The sequence below is a fragment of the Cuculus canorus genome, chromosome 2 (genome assembly GCF_017976375.1).
Source record: "Cuculus canorus isolate bCucCan1 chromosome 2, bCucCan1.pri, whole genome shotgun sequence".
In the NCBI taxonomy this organism is placed as follows: Eukaryota; Metazoa; Chordata; class Aves; order Cuculiformes; family Cuculidae; genus Cuculus; species Cuculus canorus.
Window position 1 is genome coordinate 113,742,696 of NC_071402.1, and position 26,214 is coordinate 113,768,909.

The 26,214-nt window shown below is 42.3% G+C and overlaps 2 protein-coding genes across 5 annotated transcripts in view; one reads left to right on the forward strand and one right to left on the reverse strand.

The window, feature by feature from the left end:
• The window catches only part of ULK4 (unc-51 like kinase 4), a 223,214-nt gene extending 220,006 nt beyond the window's left edge, over positions 1 to 3,208 (forward strand). The window contains exon 36 of the mRNA XM_009571781.2: positions 1,681 to 3,208. Within this exon, the coding sequence (XP_009570076.2) occupies positions 1,681 to 1,765 (85 nt within the window). The 3' untranslated portion in view covers positions 1,766 to 3,208. The remainder of the gene's footprint in view (positions 1 to 1,680) is intronic.
• A 115-nt stretch (positions 3,209 to 3,323) lies between these two features.
• Positions 3,324 to 26,212, reverse strand: CTNNB1 (catenin beta 1). 4 transcript variants are annotated; one of them, XM_054058093.1, is made up of 16 exons: positions 26,004 to 26,211; positions 11,725 to 11,783; positions 11,019 to 11,246; positions 10,640 to 10,893; positions 10,312 to 10,550; positions 10,020 to 10,221; positions 9,541 to 9,685; positions 9,008 to 9,111; positions 8,582 to 8,920; positions 8,188 to 8,346; positions 7,129 to 7,248; positions 6,818 to 6,968; positions 6,605 to 6,726; positions 5,363 to 5,423; positions 4,391 to 4,611; positions 3,324 to 4,100 (listed from the first exon to the last, which is right to left on the reverse strand). In XM_054058093.1, the coding sequence occupies exons 2-15, from the start codon at positions 11,735 to 11,737 to the stop codon at positions 4,403 to 4,405; spliced, it is 2,346 nt and encodes a 781-aa protein (XP_053914068.1). In that variant the 5' UTR covers positions 11,738 to 11,783; positions 26,004 to 26,211; the 3' UTR covers positions 3,324 to 4,100; positions 4,391 to 4,402. The 4 variants fall into 4 exon arrangements, with proteins under 4 accessions (XP_053914068.1, XP_053914069.1, XP_053914070.1 ...); XM_054058094.1 differs by lacking the exon at positions 26,004 to 26,211 and adding an exon at positions 21,486 to 21,504; XM_054058095.1 differs by lacking the exon at positions 26,004 to 26,211 and adding an exon at positions 13,400 to 13,418.
• Between the last annotated feature and the right edge of the window lie 2 nt (positions 26,213 to 26,214).

A 26,214-nucleotide genomic window follows, 5' to 3' on the forward strand; every position in this document is an offset into this window, starting at 1 on the left:
GAGATGGGATTTTCTTCTTTTGGAGCTAGTTTTCACTTTATTTTTTAGCATGTTGGCATTAGATGCAGTAGGCAGCCCAGCTGCTGTCTTTGAGTCTGCTTTTCTGGCTTCCTCTAATTGTCTGTTAGCTGTACATTTCTGTACTCAGAAAACCACATACTACAGAGCCCAAAATAAACAGCGCTCTCTCTTATTTGACATAAGATGGTTAGTAGATCAAACTCCAGCTGGTGACAAGTGTTTTGATACGTTAGGGTGAGCAAGTTCCTTTGCTGCACAGAGTCCCACGCTACAGCAGCAACAAGGGAGCCCTTGAGAGATCACAGATTTAATTTCGCCTCCTCTCCTTCTTTGTGGGACGCATGTCACTATCCATTTGCCTCCAGAAGAAACTTGAGATGGATTCATCTTGCATCTTGGGGCTTCAGTGGACTCAGACATGGTTAAATTGGCAAAGGGCAGGCAGGAGGAGCCTGGGGTTAGCAAGCCTAATCAGCTTTAGCTGAATGGCCATTTTATTTATGGAGACTATGGATGTTCTGCCATCTCCCAAGATTCGCTTATGTGGCATCGTTCCCAGAATATTCCGTGCGACCTAATAAACTCAGTCTCTTCACCTGTGCTTTGAACTCTGTTAGGAAGCCTCGCTGTAGCTCAAGCAGAATTGGAAACCTTTTAGAGAAGGCTACGAGTGAGATCCTGGCTCTAAGCCATCCTCTGAGTCTAAAGTCATAGGCCCTTCCGCCCACGTATTGCCACCGAGTTGAAGTGGTTTTGCTTTGCTCACTTTTTGCAGACAGGTCTCTAATCTTCCACTCTGCCTGTGTGGTGGAAGGAGGAGAGCCGCTGAGCAGCCACGTGCCAGGAGAGGGGCACCACTGGGACTGCGAGCGGCTTTCGGTGCTCTGCTGCTGTCGCGTAACAGCCATGAATTGCCAAATTCTTCTCTGCGATATCCTCAGCTAGTCAGAACAGGCAGTTGGAGAATGACATGTAACCAATCCATTTGGCTGAGTAGCTACGTGGAATCAAATCTGCTCATTAAAATGTGGGATCGTAGCCTTTATTTTACAGTGACGACAGTTGCCAAGACGAATTTGTTTCAGCTAACTAAATTTTCTGGTTTAAACACCTGCTCATTAAGACATTGAATTACATCATGTGGACTGATCATTTGGATTTCCCAGCTAGCTCGGTGGTCCCCAGAACACGGAGTGGCGGTAGGTATTTGTCATTAGCAGCAACCAAGGAAGTTGCAGGTTGGTCTGTTAGTGTCCCTTCTGAGTTAAACATGAAGAATGGTAGGCGCTAAAAAAACCAGCTGCCGACTTGTTCCTGTGAATTGTTAGTGATGTGTTGGAGCCTCTGTTCCATGTGTTTCCAGAAGGAAGCTGGAAGTGTGAGTGTAGATTCAGGGGGAGGAGCATGATAAGTTGTATCTCAACAGAGGAAACTGAGTGAAGTAGTGGCTACTGTGAATTTGAGCTGAAATTCATTTTTTACACAAGGTTTGCTACAGGGCAGAATCACGAGTTGCATGTTGCTGCATAACAGAAAAGCAGGGGGTAAGGGAAGTGAGTAGCTATTAAGAATTTTCTGGTGTGAAGACAAATTTGGGATTTGAACAAAAAGCTTTCACCTGAGAATGTCTAATAAGTGTTAATGGTTTTTAATTCCCAGCTCTCCCGCTAATGTTGCCATTGCTTCCTTGGTATCTGAAATTCTGAGAACAGCGGGACATGAAAATATCAAGAGTACCAACTGAACCATTTTCGACCGGTGTACCAAAAAGCACAAGTTGTGGCGGCTGCTCAGCACCTCAGTCCTGCAGGAACATCTTCAAATGAGCAGAGCAGACATAACTAATTCAGCAAGCTGTGTATGAACATGCGTGCGACTTTCGGAAGCTTCAGGAAGGGAGGAAAACTGCTTTTTGCGGGATGTTTGCTTGGTTTTTAAACCTCTGTAAGGATGAATTCTTGGTTACATTACTTTGCTGGCATTGTGACGTAGCTGAAGTATTTGTCAGCCAGAGTTTCAAAAGTGTAAATTGAATAAATCGTAGTTATTTCACAATACGGAGAGTGTTCACTGCCTTAAGCTGCTGTTAGAAATGTTTGTGTATCTTTTTTGCCCAGGTGAATGCCCTGACTGTTCCCCTTAAGGAGTTACCTCATGCCCAGGACTGGCAGTAGACAACGCCATTTTATCAAGAAAGGCAGTATTCCGCAGCTCACGCAACCAGAACGAACTCTTACAGTCAGGTTAAGAGGCTGTGGATGTCGCATGTACACGATAGGTTTTATCAGCTTTTTACTCAGTAACACAGGTGCCCTTCTCATTCCCGAGCGCTGCACAGCTTCAGCTCCACAGATGGGAGTGTCATTCTCAGCTGCCAGTGCTCCTGGCTGGGGATCCTCTTGGAAACAGGTGAGATTACCAGCCTAGCATTTTGTCATCTATCTGCCGTAAAAACCCCAGACCCAGCAGATGCCACAGAGGGTAAAGAAGTTAATTATTTTCCCCGTTTCCTGAGCAAGCACAGCATGGCTAAGCCCAGTGCTATGACCACTTCTTCCTTAATGTATGTCTTCCTGCCACACCCCTCAAACAAACACAGGTGCCTCACTCAGAGTTGCTGCTACAAACCCGCTCTTGGACAGCCCAGCTCCCCAGAGTACCTGCAGGGCAGCAAACACCCCATGGTAAACAAACATGCCTTCACCTTGTGTATTTTACAGGAATTGTTCTTAAGTTAAATATTACAATCTCTTTTTTTCATACTTTAACAGATGAAATTACTAGAAATGGGGAAAAGCCAGCTGGGAGTGTTATTGTGGTAAAAAGTGTAAAAAGCTTAAGTGTGGCTGAGGAACAAAGGTGCTGCCTTAAGAGAAGTCAGTTACACATGGGTTGTAACCCATGTAGTAACTAAGGCTGAGGACACCCAGAAATAGGTTAAAGCTACTGGGTGAGCTGACAGCTTATCAGCAAATTATTGTCATCAGGTCCTAGTGACAACACACATCTAGAGAGCTGAAGTGAGACAGTCGCTTTAGGGAGTGTGTGTGGCCACCAGGCCAGGCACAAAGCATGATTTCACCTCATTTACCTCTTACCCACCCATGCAAAGTGGTGGCAGGTCAAGGGGAAGAATCGTGCAGTAGGAAATCTCTGTCATTAGGACTTGGAGCTCTAAGGGGTAGCTGGTCCTCAGGGAGAGGGAAGAGGTAAACGGTTCTTTGCTTCCTCCTCCAGGCAACTTTCAGGAAGCTCATTAACACACAAATGTACTTAATGATCTGAAATAATTTGACACAGACTGAATTAAAAGTTTACTTTAATTTTGAACCATTTTATAACTGCATTTTTCTCATGAGCATCTGTATCACAGCAGGCTACAATAACTTTGGGATAAAAGGCAACTGGTAAACTGTCCAATACAAGGTTCCAAATAAACAGTTCTTACTGGCCCCTACCCAGACATATCCCAGATAAAGTTTTTGATCAAAAACATGAAATAGATCCACCTGCTTATTTTAAGCATATTAAAAAGGAAACTAATTGGACCATTTCTATTTGTCTAGTTTTTTTATACAAAAAGGCTACACAATGTTACACTTTATTCAGAATACAGTTAGAGCGATTATGAATTAGTGTTCTACACCTTTACTCAATCCTTAAAAATTAGAAACTGCTGTAGCATATTCACTATAACTTAATACTACGAGAGACTTTAAAAAAAAAACCTAACAACAATTACTGCAAAAAGAAAGGCTACTTCCAAAGCAAGCAAGGTCAGTACCATTACAGAGATTTAAAAAAAATAATAAATTTTTAACAAGCAAGGCTAGGGTTTGATAAATTCCATCTTGCAATTCATTCTTGTGCATTCTTCGTTTCTTGAATCACTCCCAAAATCCATTTGTATTATTACTCCTCGACCAAAAAGGACCAGAACAAAAAGTTTACTTCAATTGTTCCCATAGGAAACTCAGCTTGGTTAGTGTGTCAGGCACTTTCTGAGATACTAGCCCACCCCTCGAGCCCTCTCAGCAACTCTACAGGCCAATCAATGCAAGTTCATTCAGATGATACAGCTGTAAAGAGAAAAAGAACAAGTGTCAGTGTTCCTGTGTAAAAGGCTGTTCTCGCACATTAAGACTGCATGAAGCTAGTGCACAAGACATTACAGTTAATTACTTCCACACTTCACCGCAGAAGTCAGTTTGGAGTGTACTGATCATGTGCTTCCAGAGCATTTATTCACTATTCTGGCACACTGGGACCCATTTGAGCCAATCCCTCCCTGCCAACCAAGTCCTGAGTGCAATCATCTTTTTTTTCCTCTTTTTGTTTGGTTTTTAAATTTAAGGTTGGAGCTTCTTACCTAAAGGATGATTTACAGGTCAGTATCGAACCAGGCCAACTGATTACTGTCACCTGGAGGCAGCCCATCCATAAGGTCCTGGGCATGGCCAAGATCTGGCAGACCATCAACTGGGTAGTCAGCACCAGGGTGGTGGCCACCCATTTCATGTTCCATCATAGGGTCCATACCCAAGGCATCCTGACCGTATCCGCCAGAGTGGAAAGAACGGTAGCTAGGATCTAAGAAAGTTAAAGGTGGCAGAGGGAAAAAAAGCATAATGTTAACAGATGTTAGATGCATCAGAAGCTGCAAGTATCAGTGTGTGAGAAGATCTTTGTAGCCATCTAATTTTTTTTTCTAGTTCAGCCAAGTTCAAAACAATCTGTTGCCTGCCCTTATGGTTATTCCATTGTTCGAAACAGCCCTCCGGTACGATTCTGCAGACAAAGCACACTGCAGTCAGAAGCACGAGCAGATTCCAGCCAAGCCATTAGTCTGCACAATCAACAGTACTAAAATTCAACAATACTGCAGCAAAACCAGGCTCCGAGACTGTAGACTTACTTCTGAAAGACTAGTCAAAAATAGCTTAGAATCCTTAGGGACAGGTTTGTGTTTAAGTCTACAGACACTTACAGACTAATACATTCAATACCAGCTTTTGTTTTAAAGAAAAACTGCACTATTGGAATTGTCAAGTCCATTTGTAGAGGATTAAAAAGATTTCTGGAAACAACAGCTCAGTGGGAGTTTCTCCCACAGGAGTCAGACAAGAGACAACAGTTTTGCCTCTTCATACGGCTCCCACTCCAGTGCTGCCAGTGGTGTTGCAGAAACCAATTATTTGAGCTGGCAGCTCCCCATCAGCCTGTCAGTTTGCAGTACCTTACTGAAGAGTAACACTCTTCACTCATTTGCAGTTCTCCTTTAAAATCTATGACTTGACTTCATCCAACTTAAGTTTAGTCAAGAGGAAGCGAGGACACATACCATCCGGGCGGTATCCAAGAGGTTCTCCTTGGGCACCAATATCAAGTCCGAGATCTGCTGTCTACATGTACACAGAAAAGTTACAAAACAGGTTTAATATCAGGCCTTTAAGCCAGCACCAGTAATTCTGCATTCAAGATGTTTTGCAGCTTGCCGCAGATCCCTTTTTAGCAACTCTTCTGCAGCGAGCACTGCAGCAAGGTACTTCTGTGAACATGAAATGCCTTTCTATGCAAGCATCTGCATCCAATATGTAACAGCCAGATTTATGCATAGGAATCTAGAGATCACTGGAAAGAACGTTCTGGTTTGGAACAAAAAAAGATGGGGTAGATTTAGGAACACTACTCCTCAGGTACACCTGCCCAATTCCTGTAAGTCAGCTGTTCAGAGATTCCCAAGCCAGCAACAGCACACTGAAGAGTCCAGAAGGGACCTCCCTCCGTTTGTCCCAATTACCAAAGAAATTGCCTGTCTGTAGTGTAATTGTGTAACTCCAATCTCTGTGATATGTTCCATTTTAGCTCTTTTCCTCCCCACATTACTCTTGTGGATATAAATTTTAGGAGAACAGAAGTACCAAAATAGTACAAAGGTTACTGTCACAGTACATAGGCCACTGTCCTTTACTTAGTAGATACACAGAAGTTAAGACAGGTTAGGCTCCTGAATCTTAAGAATCTGGAGGAAGTCTGACAGCGAAAACTTCTCTCTACCCCATGCACACAGTTTGTTTTCAGTCTCAATTCACTGTGTCGCCCTAGTGTGTGGATAATGAGCCTGCAAACATATTCAAGTCTGAAAGCTGAACACAAGTTGTATCCCTGCCCCAAAATTATTAGTTCTACGTGGCTTGCTTGATAGAAGCCTCATAGGATACGTTTTATGTTTATGCTTCCCTCATATCACTCAAGCCTCAGTTTTTGCAGTCACTAGTTCATTAGGTTCTGACAAGCAGCACTGATGTACAAAGTTGTTCTACAAAGCCTTGCACGCTAGTGAACATAATGGAAATTATAAACCTTAGGAAGAGTCCATTCTCTACTGCTGCTGTCTGCAAGGGAAGAAGCAGCTCTAAGGCTGTTTGCCACAGGTTCACCCAACCTGAACATGTAAAGAGAGTAAAGAAGGTACAGCTGGGCCTGTATCACTGATGGCATCTACACTTCACTGCTGGAAGGAGTGAGGAACTTGGAAGCAAGGTCTCCACCAAGGGGCCATTAATACAAGGACACAACTCACCTCATTCCAAGCCATTGGCTCAGTCCGGAACAGAGAGCTTGTCAATTCAACTGAAAGTCGCTTCTTGTAGTCTTGTGGTTTGTCCTCAGACATTCTGAACAGCACTGCAGCTGCATATGTTGCTATTGAAAAGAAGAGATATTTTAGTAGAGGTCAAGTACTCTAGCAACTTTTCTAACACAAGTATGAAACCTATCTTTTAAGTTCACTTACCAACACCCTCATTCCTAGAATGAAGCAGTTCTGTTAAAGGAGCAGTTGCACCTTCAGCTTCAATTGCTTCAGCTGCTTCTTTGTCTTGAGCCAGTTCACAAAGTACACCCGCAGCTACTCTCTGGATGTTCTCAATGGGAGAATACAACAACTGCAAGCAAAACAAGGGGTTCTTTAGCAATTCTGCTTGGAACAAGCTCTTCGGCACAATCTGACTTAGCAGTTCTACCAAGGAAGCACAAGAGCCATTCTACTCTTTTTTAGTTCTATACACGCTATGTATTATAGCCTTGTCTTGAGCTCCTACTTACCTGCACAAATAGTGGAATGGTATTTAGACCCCTGATTACAATTCGATTGTGAACATCACGTGCAAGAATATGCAGGGCTCCAGTGCAGCCCTCGACAATTTCTTCCATACGCACACCCTCCTAGTTAGGGAAAGAAAAAAGCATTTTTTGAAGTTGAGCTATTGCGTGCTATCTTCTAAAATGACTGTCAACAAGCTGATTGCCCTATCAACAAATGACTGAACCCTGCACATGCCCCCTTTCCCCAACAGGGCTCATATCCACTGTCTACTGGTGGTCTTCAAACTTAACATCGCTGCTAGAAGTTGGGTTCGGTTTATCCAATTAAATTCAGCAAGTGAAGTATCTCGGTGGAGCTCCTCTCAGTGGTCTCATTTTTATTCCCATTCAACTTCACATCTGACAACACAGGCTTTGTCATTCTCCCCTCCCCACCAAGCCGAATTAGCTTGGGAGTTTACTAAACTTGAAGCAGTGATTATCAGCAACAAAAAGATCCCTCCTGCTTCTTCAGGTATTAACTACACTCATGTAGGTATTGCTTCCATTGGCTCATACTAAGGCAACCTCCCCTTTGGTAATGTGTTTAATAGGGCAAAAAACGGAGGCTGATCTTGCCATATTGATGTGGTACCTAAATGGGTTACAAGTATGGAGCCTGTACAGCTTCTAAGCGCTTTTAACAGTTCTAAGAACCCTTGGAAATACACAATAAGCTATGAGACCGTTTTTAAACCCAGACTCTGAAATGGATGAGGCAGTTCTGGTTTTCTGGTAAAGAATCAATTGCCTTGCCAAGGTAGGCAAAGCCCAGTATTTCTATTATCTACAGCATTCAGAATTAAATGGTCAAATTAAAATACAGACCAAGGCTTTGGCATTTTTAAGAAAAGCTTCAGGTCTGCTGAGATAGAATCATGGGCATGCCAAGAGACTAACATAAATTAGGGAAAATAAGACAACAGCTATGTAGACCAAACAATACACAGCTGAGGCAGACCGACAGAGGAGTTTGAGAGCCAAGTTTTACACGTAGCTTCAGTCAGTGATGCCACTTACCACAAACTGCTGTTGTGTCCCACCCATAGAAGTGCGTCGCTGGGTGTCTTGATGTGCTCTAACCAGCAACTGAACTAGCCTTGGAATAGCACCTTGTTCACGAAGTGGGGCATGGTTTGCAGGACAGAGAGCAAGATTGCGGATCAAACCAACAGTAGCCTGCAGTTAACAGAGAATATGAGGGGGGTGCTTGCTGTTAGCAGTTTGTTTTTTTAATCAGTTGATCTGAAATGCTTAAATCTTCAAGAAACAACACATTAAGATGCTCAATTGAAGCAACTTTCCCATCAGACAAGTTACATTCCCCAACACATTGGAAGCAGTTTTCCACAGTTAAAGCTACATTTGAAAAAACACCAGTTTTCAGCACTGAAAGCTGTTAACTACTATTTACCTTAATCAAAGGCCAGTGTGACGGTGGGTGCAACAGTTTAACCACCACAGGGAGTCCATAATGGAGACGTACTGCATTTTGAGCCATCTCAGCTTCTTGATGTCTGCTGGTGAGGTGACGTAGCGCACAAATAGCAGGTTCTGTGATGTCTTCCCTGTCTCCAGCCCGAAGAACTGTGCGCACAAGAGCCTCAATGCCACCAACCTGGCACACCATCATCTTGTTCTTGTAATTGTTGCAGGTTAGGTTAGAAAGGATGCCAGCAGCACAAGTCACAACATTAATATCATCTGATCCTAAAAGCTGAACGAGAGTTCCTAGAAGGCCTTCCATTCCCTCCTACAAAAAACAGGGAAGAAAAATTCAGAATCTCTCCTCTTCTACCATGTTGGCTTTTGATCCTGATCTCTTAGAAGAGCCACTTACCTGTTTCGTTGCAGCATCTGACAGATTTCTCAGAGTCCAGAGACAGTTCTGGACAAGACGCTGGCTTGGATCTGTGAGATGGAGTCCCAAAGCTTGCATCCCACCTATAAGATGGTACAAGATTTGACACCATTACTGGGATGCTGATCTTGTGAACAGTCAGGTCCTTTTCTTTCTTGAAGTCCAAGTGCATATCTCACACTAGTATCATAATATGGCTAGGCCCTAACCCTTCATCATCACACAGGAGACCAAGATTCTTTTTGCGAGACTGGACCTTTTAAATGTACGCATACTGTACAGGGACCACTCTGACAATGCTCAGCCACTAAGCCATCCAGCTAACAATGCAGACTTACTTAAAACAGACTGCCTTTAATACTTCTGTATACTAAAGGCCTCCATAATTAGTTATGGAGTGAAGGACCAATCCAAGTTCAATTTCTGATGCCAGCATCTTCTGTTCATTGGTAAGATATACTGATCCTGCAGTACCATGGAGCTTTAATTTATCATGGGTACAAGGTACTTACCAGCTTCAACAATGGCAGGTTTGTTGCTGGAGCAGACTGACAACACCTTCAGCACCCTACTTGTGGTCCACAATAGTTTCTCATAAGTATAGGTCCTCATTATGTTTACTAGAGCCTGGGGTCCACCACTTGCCAGAATAATCAGCTGAAAGACAGCAAAAGTAACATTTACCTGTCACTTCCTCCGCATGTCAGTAGGTAGAAACTGTTCATGCCTTACACCAGTCATAGGTTACAAATCTCTAAAAAACTGTTCATAACTGCCAGTCAGGTCTGAAAGATTCCTAGTCTCACTGTAAGCCTGACTGCACTTCTGCAAATTAATTCCCTGCACCCCTCACCTCTTACAAGGTCAGGACAGACTGGCAGAAGCCCAGCACACCTGAAGATTGAGAATAAGGAGGCCAGCATACAAGAACAGTTAGGCCGTTCACAGCATGCTTGCTCATTTTAAGTGCTTCAATAGTAGAGGCACTTACCTTACTTTCTTGATTGCCATACGCTAAAATCTGAAGGCAGTCTGTTGTGATGGCCAAGAATTTGACGTTTGTCTTGTTGAGCAAGGCAACCATTTTCTGCAGCCCACCAGCTAGACGGACAGCCATTTTTGCTCCTTCCTGATGTAACAGGAGATTGTGAAGAGTTGTAATGGCATAGAACAGCACAGAGTCCACTGGGGACCTACAGAAGGAAAAAAAATGCCCCATGAATACCTGTGCACCTACCAGTACCAACTCGCAAACACGAGTACCATCTTAGCAGTATACATACCCAAGCATTTTAACCAAAGCAGGGATGCCTCCAGACTTGAAGATTGCCAACAAGCCTTCACGGTGATGTGAGAGATTGTGTAGTGTACCTGCAGTACAACGGGCTGTTTCCACATCATTTGTGTTTTGCATGGTACGTACGATAGCAGATACCATTTGAGGAGACCTCATAATGGCATGGCGAGATGCTTCCTTTTTGGATAACTGATGAACCATAACTGCAGCCTTGTTCACCACCACCTAGAGAAATATTTGAACACAGCTTTTATGTTTAAGGCCATTGAAGAAGCCCCAAAAGCAAGCTACGCTGAGACAAAGGAAAAGTTTACCTGGTCCTCATCATTCAACAGTTTGGTCAGCTCTGGGATTGCACGAGTTGCAAGTTCAGCGTCATCCTGGTAGTTTATCAAATTAACAACAGCATGTTTTAACATCTGGGATGGCTCAGCCAGGCGTTGCACATTAGTTGGATGAGCAGCATCAAATTGCGTGGATGGGATTTGCATTCCTTCATCCAGTGTTTCAGGAAACATAGCTGCACGCACCCTCTGAGCTCTAGTCATTGCATACTGGCCATCAATATCTGAAAAACAAGGTACGTTGTTGGAATAAAAAAAGCTCATTTTCCTAGATCAGCAATAATTCAGTATTTAGGCTTCTGGATTGTTCAAGCTGCATGCCTAAGCAAACCACTGTTAAAGATCTTACCAGCAACTTGCTCCTGGGTAAAGGACTGAGAGAATCCTTGCTCCCACTCATACAGGACTTGTGTTGTGTCCACATCTTCCTCTTCAGGATTTCCCTTGCCACTCAAGGAGGGAGCAGTTGTTGTGGCACCAGAATGGATGCCAGAGTCCAGATATGATTGTTGCTGCCAGTGACTGACTGCTGTTTTTCTATCTGGCTCCATTGCCATATCCAACTCCATCAAGTCAGCTGTAAGAAATCATTGTTGAAGAATTAAGTTCGGTTCAATTACTCCAGCACGTGTTAATCCAAGAGATACCACAGACCTTAAACAAAAACAAACTGCTCTAAAAGCTTACCTCAACCCAGCAGAGGTAGCACTACAAGTAAGACAGTTTTAAACCAAGGCTTTATGTTGAACCAATGCAAACATCTACAAACCTGACTGACAGGCAGAGCGACCCCTGCTATTGTGACTGTCTTAGTCTACTGCTTAAAGGTTCTCTTTTCCACATATTACGATTAGGTACTTGACTGCACCTAAGGGATCCAAAATGCTTACGATGACAAATGCGTTTGAGGTCCAGTGGTAGGGTATTAATTACTATAGTAGAGCAGACATTCAACCTAAGTGACTTTAAAAAGCTAAAAAGGAACAAGGAGCCAATCTAGTTGCCCTTTTTTAGAACTCCTTGATTCTAATAACAAATTGCAATGCATTATATACCTTGGGTTGCCATGTTGCTTGTTGTGCTCCCAGAACTTTCTTGCTACCTTTCAGAGACCCTAAAAAAGAGCAGAGTTAGAACTCATTAAACACTAATCAGAGCTAGCAAGACACGATTTCATATTACAGCACTAAAATTGCAAACCAAGACTTTGCACATGTTGCCATTTCATTACCACAGTGAGTATATTCAAATGGTTATTAGCAAGCCTCAACGGACAGAGACGTAAAAGAATGAGATGTATTACCCAGGCTATATGCAAGATATATTCACCTCTTAAAGCTACCTGCAAAACAGAATTGAAGACTGACCATGATAGAGTCATTTTTTACTTCACTGTCCTTTCATGAGATGAAGTCCAGACATTAAATCCCACAGCCTGGGCATAACACAAAGACATGAGCTAAACGTCAGAGACTCTCATTTCTCTCAAGGACAGAGACACCAGCAAATATATCTCTTATAGCTGTTTGACGCAGGGCTACAACGTGGATTTTCATGGGGGAAGCTGAAATGGCCATTTAAAGCAAGCTGCTATTATTTCAGTGGTAGAAAGACTACCTAAAAAGTTATAATTGAAATTCCTCCTTTACTTCTTCCCTGTAGCATAAGAATGTTTTCTTCCTACACAAAATACTCTTCCATGAAGTTAAACTGAAAACTGAACCAGCCTCAAACAAACGATCTCCTTCAGTTGCACACATTAAGTCAAACTCACTTTTACCCCACCTCTCAGAAAGCCAAGAAAATTGAGAGCAGGAGGCTGAAATATGAACAATTGCCCTCTCAAAATCTTCAGTATGCACCTTTTGATATCATCAAGCAGTACAGAATTATTTGTACCATAAATCTGTAGCCGCCTCTTCAATAACCCACAAAGAGAAATTTGAGGCTACAGTTTCACAAGGGGTCACTCAAAGCTGCCATAGCTTTTATTACACTTGCTTGCCTTCACCCTCGCCCTTCCCCCCCCACTCCACCACTGTTTCCAGCACAGACCCAGAGCTGGTGACAGCCTATTCTGGAAGCCAGCCAAGTAGAAACATTTGTAGTGGTAACTAGTGCAGTGAGCAAAACCATCTCCTCCAGCAATGGCCTTTCCATGTGCCATTAGGTGTTAGAGCTATGCTGATCAAAACATTCCTAGACAATGAAGTAAAGGCAAACCACTAATCTCTTCAAAGGACAGGTTTGCAGTACCATGTCAGGAGAACAAGGTCCATTTGACACTATATCTGTCTAAAGACAGATTTTCCAGTTTAAGAGTTTCCTTTAGGTGTAGCTTTTAGAAAATCATTAAAACAGAAGACAGGCCTGCAGTTTAAGACTCACACTGAATAGGTTAGGCCACTCTGAGGGCAGTTTATATTTCACTGCCTCTGAGCCAGCTGCAGGATACTCCAGCAGCTCCTGAGTAAACTCATTACCCTGCTGTACAAGTGCCAGTGCCGTTTGTCCTGACTCTGCACTCCCGTAACTTTTGGCAGCAATCCTTTCCTGGCTCCTCTACAATGGACAGTAGATCTGCATCTGCAGCAGATAAGCAGCACAGAGCTGATTTGAGACATAACACAACATCAAGTACCCTGCCACACCATTGGAAATGCTTAGGTCGGTCTCTAAACCGATTCTACTTCACAGCCTGGAAGAGACTGCCCAACTCAGCATACTCACAATTTGCATGGAGGATGCACTGACAATAACAATTTCTTTCAAGTCCCATGAACACTGGCTTCTTCCAACGTTCTGTAAGGAGCCTGGAAGTAGCAGCAGTAAGGTGAAGGAAAAAAAAAAAAAAAACAAACAACCCTTTACAGTCCTAAACACCTTTAAGAAAACCCCTCATTTTGAAGCTGACGTACTGGCAGATGAACCAGTCAAGTGCACCGATTGTGCTTTCAGATAGTTCAGATTCAAATATGCAACGAGGAGCTTGGGAACAACTGATAATTTCCTACCACATTGAATTCTGCACAAATGAAGATAGCTGGCTTATAGCAACTGCACTCAAATGATTGTTGCAGTTTCAGCAGGGTGAAGAGATCAGAAGAATAGCTGTAGCATTTGGTACAATCCAACAGCCCATGCTAGCTGATGCACTGCAACACTACTTCAATACAAAGATGAAGAACCTATACAAGTTAACGATGAAGAATACCTAATTAAATGTTCAGAACTGTATTATCAGTCATAGAATCATAGAACGGCTTGGGTTGGAAGGGAACTTAATCATCCAGTTCAAACACCCTCTCTCTACCACAGGCAGGGACACCTCCCACTGCATCAGGTTGGTCAAAGCCCCATCCAACATGGCCTCAAACACCTCCAGGGATGGGGCATCCACAACTTCTCTGGCCAATTTGTTCCAGTGCCTCACCACCCTCGCAATAAACACTTTCTTCCTAATGTCTAATCTAAATCTACCCTCTTTCACCTTAAGACAGATTGTCTGAAATGCTGACCTGAGATCAGCCTACTTGCTCCACTTGAAAGTTTCTAACATCCTTACCTGCACTTCATACACCTGTCACCCCCTAGCAATTCCAGGTTGCATTTTCTACTTAAATGGGAAATTTGTTTTAATGTCAAGAGTTCAAAATAACTGTAGACTAAAGGCAGCCAGGGAGAAGGGGTATGTTGAGTTTGCTTTTAGGGTTTCTGTAATTGAACATTCTCTCATTCTCTTCTCTTTTACAAGGGAGTAAACAGAGTTCAGACAAGCTTCTGACTTCCAGTGCATCATGACAAGGTTAACTGCTACATTTGAAAGCAAGCAACAACCTCAGACTGGGTACAAATGTTTCTGCTGTTACCCTTCCTGACAGAAACTGGATCAATACATGCAGGGTGGGGGCAACCGGAAACCAAAAAACCCCACCCTGCTAGGACAGTTAAGCTTATCACCTTCAACCACAAACCATACACCAACTTCTTTAAATCGAGTACTGATTCAATTTTGCTGGACATATGACATTACATCATCAAGGTCAGTAGCAGAGATTTTAACCATCAAGAAACAGACGGACTCTGAATTCTTTACAAATCTTACCATAACAGCAAGCTTCTGTAATGCTCACTATCTTTGAAGTAATTCAAGTCTGAAATTTCACAGATCTGTTATACAGAAGTTCATATTGTTGTACTGCCAGGAGTTATGGAAATTTACTACTTAAAAACATCCCCCATGACACTACCTACTTGTGTAGCAAACAGGATCAGCTTTGGGTCTAAATGGAGATTGATGGAGCTTTTTTTTAACATCTATATCTCAAATCTCTCATATGAAGAGCAACACAAGACATTGCACTAGGCTATACCATGTACCACCAATTCCAAACTTACATTTGAATTCTAAATAACCAAGACAAAGTTCTGCAAGCTCAGCAGGTTTATGAACTACTAATTTCAATTTATTACAGAAGACAATACAAATTTCTTGATTTTCAAAGGAGAAAAAAAAAAGAGCTATTTTGATGATGAATAAAACTTAGGTATCAACTTTTAATTTTGGAGAAGAGTTAAGTACATGCTAAGGAAGTCTATAAGCCTATAACATTTCTTAAATCCGAACAATAATTCTGAACAGCTTCAGTAAAACCTAAATAATATTCTTTCTAAAGCAGTTAAACTCCATTAAGACAGAGCACAGCAAACTGTTTACTTCTATTCTGTCTTAGAGGACAAGAACCAAAAGAACAGCATGTCTAGGGGGGTGAATATCAGATGCCTGACATTTACCTGCCTGGTATATTAAGACTATAGTACATTTGCATCTCTGCTACAGTTCATCCAAGATAAACCCACTTTCATTGTTACCTAAGCCATTTTCTTAGCTTATGGAACAGCTCACATCTGCAACTTGTATTACATAAAAATGTATCCATCTTCTTTCAAGGTTACTACCTTAATCTCAATAGAATCTCCTCATTAAGACTGATTCAGATTACAGCTGACTGATCTCATAAGCAATTCCCCTCCTCTATGTAAAGCAAGTGCAACTTAAAGTTTGCAAGTCTTCCAGAAATCTTTTGCTTGAGCGCAGCACGTTACTGAGCCTTGTATGAGAAATGAAAGCTGACAATAGCCCATCATCATGATCTGTTTAAAGGTAACATGTCTACCAACTCTGTTTTCATATGCCTCTGTCTCACCTAGGACAGACCAAGCGTCCGCATCTTTACATTAACCATTGGTGCCAAATGACGTTTTCTTATGTAGAACAAGCAGATCTTGCAACAGTTACAGCAGTTAAAAACACTGATTACCTACACACAAGCAAAGAGAAGGACATGTACTGGTAAATATTTTTTCTCCAAGCGCTCAGAAGTTACTGCAGCCACTACCATGCCGTTACTGGAAACATTCTTTGGGTCTAATTTTATGACTGGTCTTGTTTCACACAGCTGCTGGCAAATTATGTTGCCTGTGTATCTGCTTTACAATCACTCAATAGCCAAAATACACAGGCAACATCAGTTCCACAACTAACAACATCAGATAACTACAGCACACTCATGACCCCAAAACAGAAATACAAGAATAGCAGAAGCTTCCTAATTAACCTTGGTTTTCAAGTGGAGATGTGAGAAATGAATTTGATTAAGGATTTTTATAAAAAGCACTTTAACCTTATCTTGTAAGCTGTTAATTCTGTTTTCCAGAAAACGAAGCAGGGGTAGGGGGGAATCATTTAAGACAATACTGACAGTGGAAACATCAAAAGGAGCTTTCATGATATATAATCTGCTTCAGGCATAAGTGGCTGACCAGTCTCAAACATTTTTTGGTCTAACCCATCCCATAGCTATAAGCACTCTTGCAAAAGGCAAGCTCACCTTCTACTAGCTTTTAGTCTTGTGAATACATGATCCAACTAAGACAGTAACTTTAGTATTCACTAGGAACAGCATTAAACTGATTAACAGGAAGGAAGTCTAGAAGAATTATAGGTTTTTTTCTTCCTTCAAAGAGGGAAGCCTATGATCAGTTTTTTAAAAAAAAAAAAGTTAGTGGGAAGGTATAAAGGAGAAGTCTTAGTCCAGCTGAAGAAAACATGACAGCTACAATCTGAGAGGGAGGGAAGGAGGGGGAAGTTACAGGTGAACTATGAGAACTGATTTATAGATTGCCTTTCCATAGATGAAAACAAGGATATTACTTGTGAAAAGTAATGACCCAGGGTATCTGTGTTCAGTTTCTAACTTAAACTATTCTAGCTTTGGACTAAGAAGGGAGATTTTAGGCTTCCCAGGTTATTTGCCTTGCAGGTCTAGGAGCCTTTCATCTTGCATCTTTGAAGGTTAAACAAGTTCAAGAGTTTTTTTACCACCAGAAACCAGTTTTAAACTTCTACTTATTCCTTCTTCAACTAGGGATAAAGTCCTCCCATATCCTCACGGATATCGCAAACAAAACTTAACTTTGAGGGTTTTTATCTGGCTTCTGCTGAGCTTCACGTACCAGATGCCTATTTAAATTTCATAAGAAGTCCTGGAAGTACAATTTCAGTGTTGTGCTTAAGGGATTTTTAGAACTTTTCTGTAGGAATGACAGTTGATGTTTACAATTTTTCCATGCAATGAACAAAAGATACTTTATTTCCAAGTAGGAACAGATAACATAGGTGAGTTTCACTCTGAAGACTTGCATTTTTAAAAAAAAAAGTCTTAAACAAAGGGATCATACAAGGATCAAACATAACGGTTTTCCTTAAATACATTCCAGCTCCACAAAACAAGTACTGAACAGCATTCCCATATTTTGCCTAAAGCAGCAGCATTTGGAGTCCTGAGTCACTTTGTCAGCTCTGAAAGGAACAGCCATATACAGTGAGTGGAGAAGATTTTAAAGTTAAAGTTATATACAAGTATTAGAGGGCCTTGATTATTTTCAAACTAGTCAGTCACAACACAGTGGTTTCTGGATTAAGAAAATTCAATTTTTCAAATCCCTCCTCACACCAGCAGTTTAAGGACCCAGATGGACATAAACTACTGTGAAACTCATTGAAAACTGGCTCTCAAATAATGGCTTAGGGATGTAAACTATCACATTAAACAAAGCAATGTACCACTTGAATATTTTTGGAGCCAACAAAGTTAAGGTTTATCTCACTATGCATGCCAAGAATCAAAATATAAAACTTCACCTTTTTCATAGTAACATCAGGCTTCCTTTTGCTTTCAGGAGGTTGATGTTTAATATTGGGTAAATGTATCTTGTCATAGACCATCTGAAGACACCCTAACTAAATGGAACTAACACAGTATGTAACATCAAAAGGAAACAAGTCAAACCATACAGCCAATGGAAAACAAAGCATGCATTTTCCTAACTGTAAAAGGGAAAAAAAAAACACACCAGGGATTTTCACAGCTCAAACAAACATTTTTATCTTCTTTCAGGTTAGAAGATAGAAACACTCATCTGTAGCCTTCACTACCACATCAGAAGAAATTGCGTGGCAAGAGACAGAGCAGCATTACCATATTGAATTGTTGTGCCAAGATGTTACAAACTCAACCATTTCACTGTAGTTCTACTGAAAACTAAGAGCTACCAATAGCAGCAGGAATCCTAACCCGCATGCCACAGCACATGCCAACAACAAAATCCAGCTCACTGGTCCTATGTACCAGAACAAACTCATTCATAAACTTTAACTCATGGCAAAATTGCCCTGGTCCCTCCAACCACTAAGAAAGAACACTTTACCCCAGTGAAGTACCCTATCCACTCAGTATCCTTTGTAACCCATCCAGCTCAAATTGATCCAAGCTGGAATACTTCAGGACATAGCATTCTACTGAGGCCTGAGAAAGGCAGAAGATGCCCTGCAAACAGCAATTCATTCTATTTCAGATATAGCTAATCAGAACACAGTAAATTTGACTCCAGACACAGACTATACAAATCATAAGATTCTTTAGAATCTCTTAAGACCTGAGAGTCTAACATCTGTTTCTCCATTAAACATTAAGAAATTAAAAAAAACTCAATAGCATCCCCTTAACTGACCTTTCTCAAAGGTTAACAGGCTGCAACATCCAAGCTTTAAATATCCTTAAATGCATGCCGAAAGAGGCAACAAACGAGCTCGGATAATCCACAGAATTCAATTGGAAGAGGGAGAGACAGGGCACAGATCTGCCAACACTCACTGCAAGCTACCTCTGCTTTAGGCCACTGTGTTTTCCTGGTTGACTTCCAGTTCCTTTTTTTCCCCCCCTTCAAGCATCCCAGTTTGCTACTATATCAATTGTTCTGGCTTTTCAGCTTTTGTCTTCTGCCTTACACATTACCTAAAAATTCCTCTCTGTAACAAAGCCAGAATAGTCTTCCTACAACAGCTTTTACACGTATTTTTAAATAACAGTTCGTTTAACCCCACATGACAAAATAAAGGCTTATGCCTATCTTTTCTCAGTCACCTCAGCAATCTAAGACCAATTAAGAGCACAGAGTAGAGTTTCTACTCACATGCTCATCACCTAAAACAAACTGCATGGAAATATTTGTTCTTGCTAGACTTCTCCAAGGATGTTGATTAAAACTGCTTAATGGAACTGAAGTGTAGGCATTTGGTAGTCTTGATCAGACTTAAACACTGGGTTAGTGGCATTAAAAGAGGATTTATTCCTCAAAAACCATCTAGCGAAGGACAGACTAAGGTTTACAAGGGCAGAAAATAAGGCTCATTTCTGAAACCACACAGCCTTAGGCACACGTGGCAGAGCGGAGGGAAAGGAAGCACAAGAACTTTACAACACAGCTGTAAGCCTCCATCCTACCTCACTTCACTTCCATTAGACTGGAGCACTACAGAGTGTTCTCATACTACAGGACACATCCGTTTTACCCTCCCCTTCCTCGCAAAAGGGAACAGCAGGCTAGTAAAGAATTACACTTCCTAGCTAGCTGCCAGCTTGCCAAATGATCAACCGTGACAACTGACGTAAGTGTACCAAGATCCACATTTTGTTTTGCTCACCCCAAGTACAGAATGCCACCCAGACATCAGTAGTTTTAATCGATCACTGAAGAGCAACTTCAGCCACTCACCGAAAGACCAAGTAACAAAGCCTATTAGAAATGGACCCTGAGCTTTCGTTGCCAGATGGGATATCTTTCTGCTGGGCACTGAGTGCCTGGTGAAGCTCTGAGCAACTAACAGCGTTTAGGAACTAACGGCTTGAGCAATTAGTTAGGTCTTCACAGGTACTAAGGTGTAAGTACTCTTTACAAAACAAACCATTAGAAGTTTCAATAAAGCAATAGTTAACATCGGTCTGAGAGCCAGGGTCAGCCGTCAAATACCCCAAATAAGTTATCCATAAAATGATGAGAACCTGGAGGAGAATTCACAGAAAGGCACATCAAGTAAGATACTAAAAAAGTAATGAGGTTCATCTCGGCACTGTTCTGCACAACCATTCTAAGAGACGAACTTTCAAACATCAGAGCCTGCCAGGAAGCCCTCCCCAAAATGAAGCTGGCAATATCATACAAGCATTCTCCTATACCTCCAATGCACGGTACTGTAATCTTTAGGAGAGGCGTTTAAAGGAAAGCTTGTGGGAAATTACATATAGATAGGACTCCTAGAGAGGTCAAAAGGCACCCAGTAGCAGTTACCTATCACTGTAATTTCTTTGATTTATCAGTGGTGTCCTACAGAGTTTTGTTTGATGCCAGCCAGAGCCTAAGGCTGACAGAGTCATGCAGCCGGGCATGCCATGCAATGTAAAGACCACACCTTTTCACATGGTATCATACGCTTTGCTACTTAAAAGCTTACGTATGCTGCAGTATCTGACATCTCGCAGCTGTATGTTGTCACTTCAGAGAAGCTAGTGTTTGAATCCACAGCATAATTATTTTTGCTTTTTACGTAGAGAAACATGCAGGACTTGCATGTCTGTCTGTCAACCCCACCTTTTACAGACAAAATCATAGGGAAGGATACCAGCAGCTTCTACCAAGACCTGAAACCAAAAAAAAAAATTATCCTCTCAAAGAGAGCACCTCCAGCACTAGGCATCTGCCCTCTATAAAGATCTGGTTGTTTCCATACAGCAGCTGTGCTCGCACTGACAGAAATTATCAGGTCATGTTTGAAAGTAATTGTTTAGGACAGCTTTTCACTGGCAAGCATACTGCAAAACTAGCAAAATCTTTAACTTTATTAGTAGGCAAGGCTGGCTCCAAGTACCAGTGTATTCTACTTCACTGTCCAAAAGAGGACTGCATGATAATATTAGCATTTAAAATGAGATGCAAGGAACTGCTTCAACTACTAATCAGGCGTTATACATCCAGCTGAGTATTAAAGGACTAGTATGAGTTTCAAGTTTATGAACTTAATGTAAGTTCATAACAAAATTATCAACCCCATTACCCTTTTAATTGTTTTGTGTTTTTTATTTTAATGTGTTTTAATTGTTTTGACCAACTAAGCACCACCAGCTCACAGAAGTAACCTCAAAACAGTTACTAAGTTCGCTTCTGTTCAGCAAAGGGTTTACTTTGAGATCTTCTGGTCACTAGTAAGCATTTTTAACTAGGGTTTCCTGTAGCCTCTGTTATGTTCGAGTATCTTCATGGTTAAGCAAAACATTAAGAGCAATTTTATTATCACAGCTTAGAAAGTTAACATCTCTTATTTGCCAGACAGTTAAGTATCTATATTATGTATACTCTTGCCTTCCTCAGTTAGGGATGAGCTAGTGTTTCTAAGATTTAGTTTGCCAGCAGTACTCACCTAATCAACTTGTACCAATTTACAGCTTTTGGTCCATGTGCTCCTAACTTTCACAAAGTAGGATGCCTGCAGCAGGGATGGCAGTAGCCAGGATCAAACATCACTCTGTAGTCTTACCTGTGTGTAGCCATACACAAAAAAAAGCTGCCCTCACGACCACAATCTATAAGAACTTACAGCAAATATTATGCTACATTTCATTTACCTTTTAATAAAGTTCAGCAACAAACCACTGCCAGCCCGCAAGACTCCTGCCCACTTAAGTTTTGAGTGTCAAAAAGAGACTTATTCTACAGTGATTCATCAGGATCAGGTACATTAACAAAAAGGTTGACAGCCAGTGTGTTACAGAGGTATCTTCCCCTCCTGCAACTGTTTAGACCTTGAAACATTCATTCCACTCAAACACAGCAACATTTTAGCAAACAATCTCCCTTCCAAAACAGTAAGTATCCAACCACAACCGAGTTTCTTTTTAGGCTGCAACCACGTAGCCAGCCCTGAACACGGATGTTAAACATTAATCTCCATGGTTTAAGAAACCAGAGTGATTAGTCATAATCGCACTGACACTAATGAAATACTTATGAATCTGAAAGCGTCTGCCTTTGCTTGTCTGTCAGAATAAGCATGTATTTACAATAAGACATACTGACACTCCAAAAAGTACTGCTTAAGCAACAAACATGCAAATGAAGTCTGACACTATAAGACGTTTCTTTGACTAACTTTTAATTAAAGTGAACCGTCAAGGCAACAGCATTTATCAGCACCTTTAGGATGTTAAGATTTCTGGCCACTGGAGGGCACCTGAATTGCTGCCAGGACAATGCCGAGCTACTTGATACAGTTGCTGCAGAGCTGGCAAACTTCTCCAATTTATACAAGTCTATTTCGCACAGTCAGTCTAAAAATGCCAGTTACAGCAAATACACTTACAGTGCACACTGTGCATTTTCCAACTCCAGTAAGATCCAGCCAGCTCACATTACCTTTTTGAAAGCAACAACCTAGAATACTAGATTAACTTTCATTTCAACCTTTAAGGGAGTTACTTTATTCCTTAAACAAGGCTCCAAAGCTGATTTAGTACTAAGTAAATAGAGCAAGTACTGTACTTCAACAATACTAATCCAGCCAGTGTACATTATTTCCTAAAGGAATTTGGAAAATTAAGAAGAAGGTCTTCTGTAATGAAAGCTGAAAACAGCATCTTCCAATGGCAACAGAAGCAGAGGCCACATTTGATTTCACATCAAATAATTAACACATTCATGAGGACAGGCTGAGTTACAGGTATACATTTCGCCTTATCAATTTGGTATTCCATATAGACAGAAATGCCAGAATAAGGCTTCTGTTCTCTCCCTTCAACTTGATGTTACCTGCCAGTGCAAGAAACTTTGCCGTCTCCTTTCCTCTTGAGAGGCAACACAGGCTGCACAACACTAGCATTTTAAGTCCTTAACCTCTTGGGCTAAAGCCTGATCAGTCTACAGCAAGTTTTACTTTGAAATCAAGTGCTAGCAATAGATACTGAAAGTGAACCACTCTCAGGCTAGCTTACGTTGGCATGTCTAACCAATTCCGTTGGTGCCTAACATCAAAGCACCCCCAAAACAAGTCTTCCAATGCTTAACAATGAAGTCAGTGCCCTAACCCAGTGGACCAGGATAATCATTTTACCGAGAGAGAGACAAGAAAAGTCACACACTCAGTAACTGCCAAGGAGTCTGCAGAATTTTGCAAAGGTAATCTGCCATTTCTAAATTACCAGTTACCCAGCAAGGCAGGGGACTCAGAGCTGGCAAACACGAGTTGAGAGAATCCAAGAGCATGTCCCAACTGCCTGCGCAGTTTCTCACAAAGTTCTATCAGGCTTTGTGAACTACGATGTTCAAGATAAGTAAGGTCAGTCCTGATTTTCCTGCCACTGTATGCAGTCTACCAAAGTCGTGGAACAAGTTTTGCTGCAAGCAACTGCATGATCACCACAATCCCTGCGCTACCAGCTTTAACTATGAATTAACATGTGTTATTTTGATTACTGCTGTATTTGCAAGCTAGTCTGCTTACTAGGCAATATTTTGCGGAAACATCCTTATCCAGGAGTTTCAGACTGCACATTCAGACTTCAGTTTATCAGACCAAAGCTTATAATAGCCATGCTTTCTGCCCCATTCTTGTTGCTTCCCTTTCTACTCCTCAAAATACCACCAAATTAGTTTAGAAGGTCACTAGCACTAACTTATTGTCTTTGAATCTGAATTAACTTTCAGAAGCATTGTGTTCTGAGAAGCTAAACTTGAGGCTTTGGTGATAAGTCATGAAAGGCCAACATCTGTTCCACACAGAAACCACATATCTCAAAGGCAACCAGGTTTCATGGCCAAGATTTGATAAGGCAACTACTGACACACCATGTAGTCAAAGCAAAACTAGTACTAGTCTTCACAGTAGACACAGTCAAGGAAGAATCCCAGGCTATATATTGTTCAAGCAAGAAAAATGAAGCTTGGTTTACTAAGGACATAACACAACATTGGAAGTGTCAGCTCTTCAAATCAAGCTTTACTTCATATTAAACTCTTGCTTTTAGAAGTTATTGTGCATTGCATTGTGCCCTCCATCAACATGTTTAGTTACTTCTCTCCTACACTCTTTGAAATGATCAGCCATACATGAACATTCCCACGCATATCAGTTTATACTCGAACAGAAAACATCAGAATCGACAGCGAAGCAAATATGACTTTCTTTAGAACAACCTCAGAACAGAAAGACGCTCCATACAGTTTCATACCGAACGCTGAATTTAGAAAGCCTTGAAGCCCTGTCTGAACACCTAAGCAGCTTCATTTTCAACAGCACCAGCCATTAGGCAATTGACATAGTAGCCACAAACCCGCGGCTGTCAGCATCTTTTTATTAAAAGTGCAAGATTAACACTAGGTTCCTAGGCTGTCAGTTACCGTAACGCACATTACAACTTCTCCCAAGAAACACCAGTAAGTTTTGCTCTTTGTGCTGTTTTAAAGACTTGCAGTAGTACCTTTTTGTCATTCAGAACCAAAACCATAATTGCCAAGTTGCTGTCTGGTGTGTCTTAACTTGGTATCAAGAAAATCCCCATACTCTTTCAGGTACTTTTCTCGCCTTTGCCTTTCCTACAGTCTCAGCACATAAAGATCCTGTTTTACTAAAACCCCTCCTTGATTTCCATCCATCGACCTCAGCATACCAACCCAGCCTCTTTCCATTCACCACTTGCATACTTTGGGGGATGGGAGGACCACAGATGTCTGGAATATACAGTGTCAGAACAATGGCTGCTCCATGAGAAAAGAGATCAAGAAGAAGTAGCTGATTACAAAGATCAACACTGCTACTCCTAAAGCCATAAGTTGTCCACAGTACCTTCACAGCCTGTCCTTTCTTCCCAGGAGGGATAAGCTTCAGTAGAAGTTTTTGGGGAGAGATTAAAAAAAGAAGTGACACGACGCCTTAAGTCAAGTTTCAGCTAGGGAAGAATTTAAGGTTTCGCTAGATTTAAAAAACCTCGCTGTCCCAAGAACAACCGGATCATGAACAGAAGAGAACTGAACTACGCTTTTCGGGAGAAGAACTGAACTACGCTTTTCGGGAGAGGAAAAAAAAAAAAAACCAACACCCACATCTGGAGCTTCCTGTTCCATGGGAAATCAGAAATCCTACTGGGAGTAACAGCAAGTTGCTTCACGGACCTCAGAAGCGGGTTAGTTTGGGAGACTGGAGCCGCCGTCCCCCAAGGAAGGCAGCAGGCGCTTCCCTTTGGAAGCCCCCACGCTGCCCAAGCCGCTTGCTGCGAGGCTCCAGTAACGTGGGTGTTAGAGATTAAAAAAAAAAACCAAAAAAAAAACCAACAAAAAAACTTAGATTTGATTGCTCCCAGCTCCGGGGAGCTTCATTCCGGCGACACCCAGAAGCAGCATAACCTCACCAGCAAACACGCAATGCAAGTCAGAGCGAGGACGCACAAGGCAGCAGATTAGTTATCTCCCGCTGACCGTGATTAGTTAATTACATTCCGTGCAAACCAACCCGTCCCCTGCTCTCTTCGGTCCTTGGGGGGGGGCGGTGGGGGTGGGTTGCAGCCCACCGGAGTCACAACCCGAAATAAAAGGGAGGATTGGGGGTTGGAAAGCCCTCCAGCCTCGGCTGCAAACCCCGGGGGAAGCGGGGATTCGCGTCCTTTCCAGCCACCCACCCCCTCCCGCCCCAGGACGGGCTTCCCAAGAGACACCTCGGGAGCTGCAGCTGCCGCCTGCCCGCAGCTGCCCGGACCTCCCAAACACAGCCCTCTCCTCCTCGTCTTTCCTTTTCCTTCTCCTCTCTTCCTTTTCCCTCTTTTCCTTCCCTTTTCCCTCTCCGCCTCCCGGGCAGCCCATCCCCTCGGGCACAGCTCGGACGCCTCGGCAGCCCCGAGGATGGGAAGGGAAGGAGAGACCCCACATCCCCAGGGGAGAAAACGGCACTAACGTTGCAGAGAGGCGAGAGCGCAGGGTCTCCCCGGGCTCCGGCTGCCGCCCGGGCGATCCCGATCCGATCCGTCTTTCCTTCCTCGTCCTCTTCCCCTTCGCTACCGGCGGTGCCCCCGCCGCTGCCTCCCGGGTGGCGATCGTGCGAGGCTGATGGGGTTTGGTTTTGTTCTCTCTGCCCCGAGCACTGCTGCCGCCGCTCCCAGCGCCGA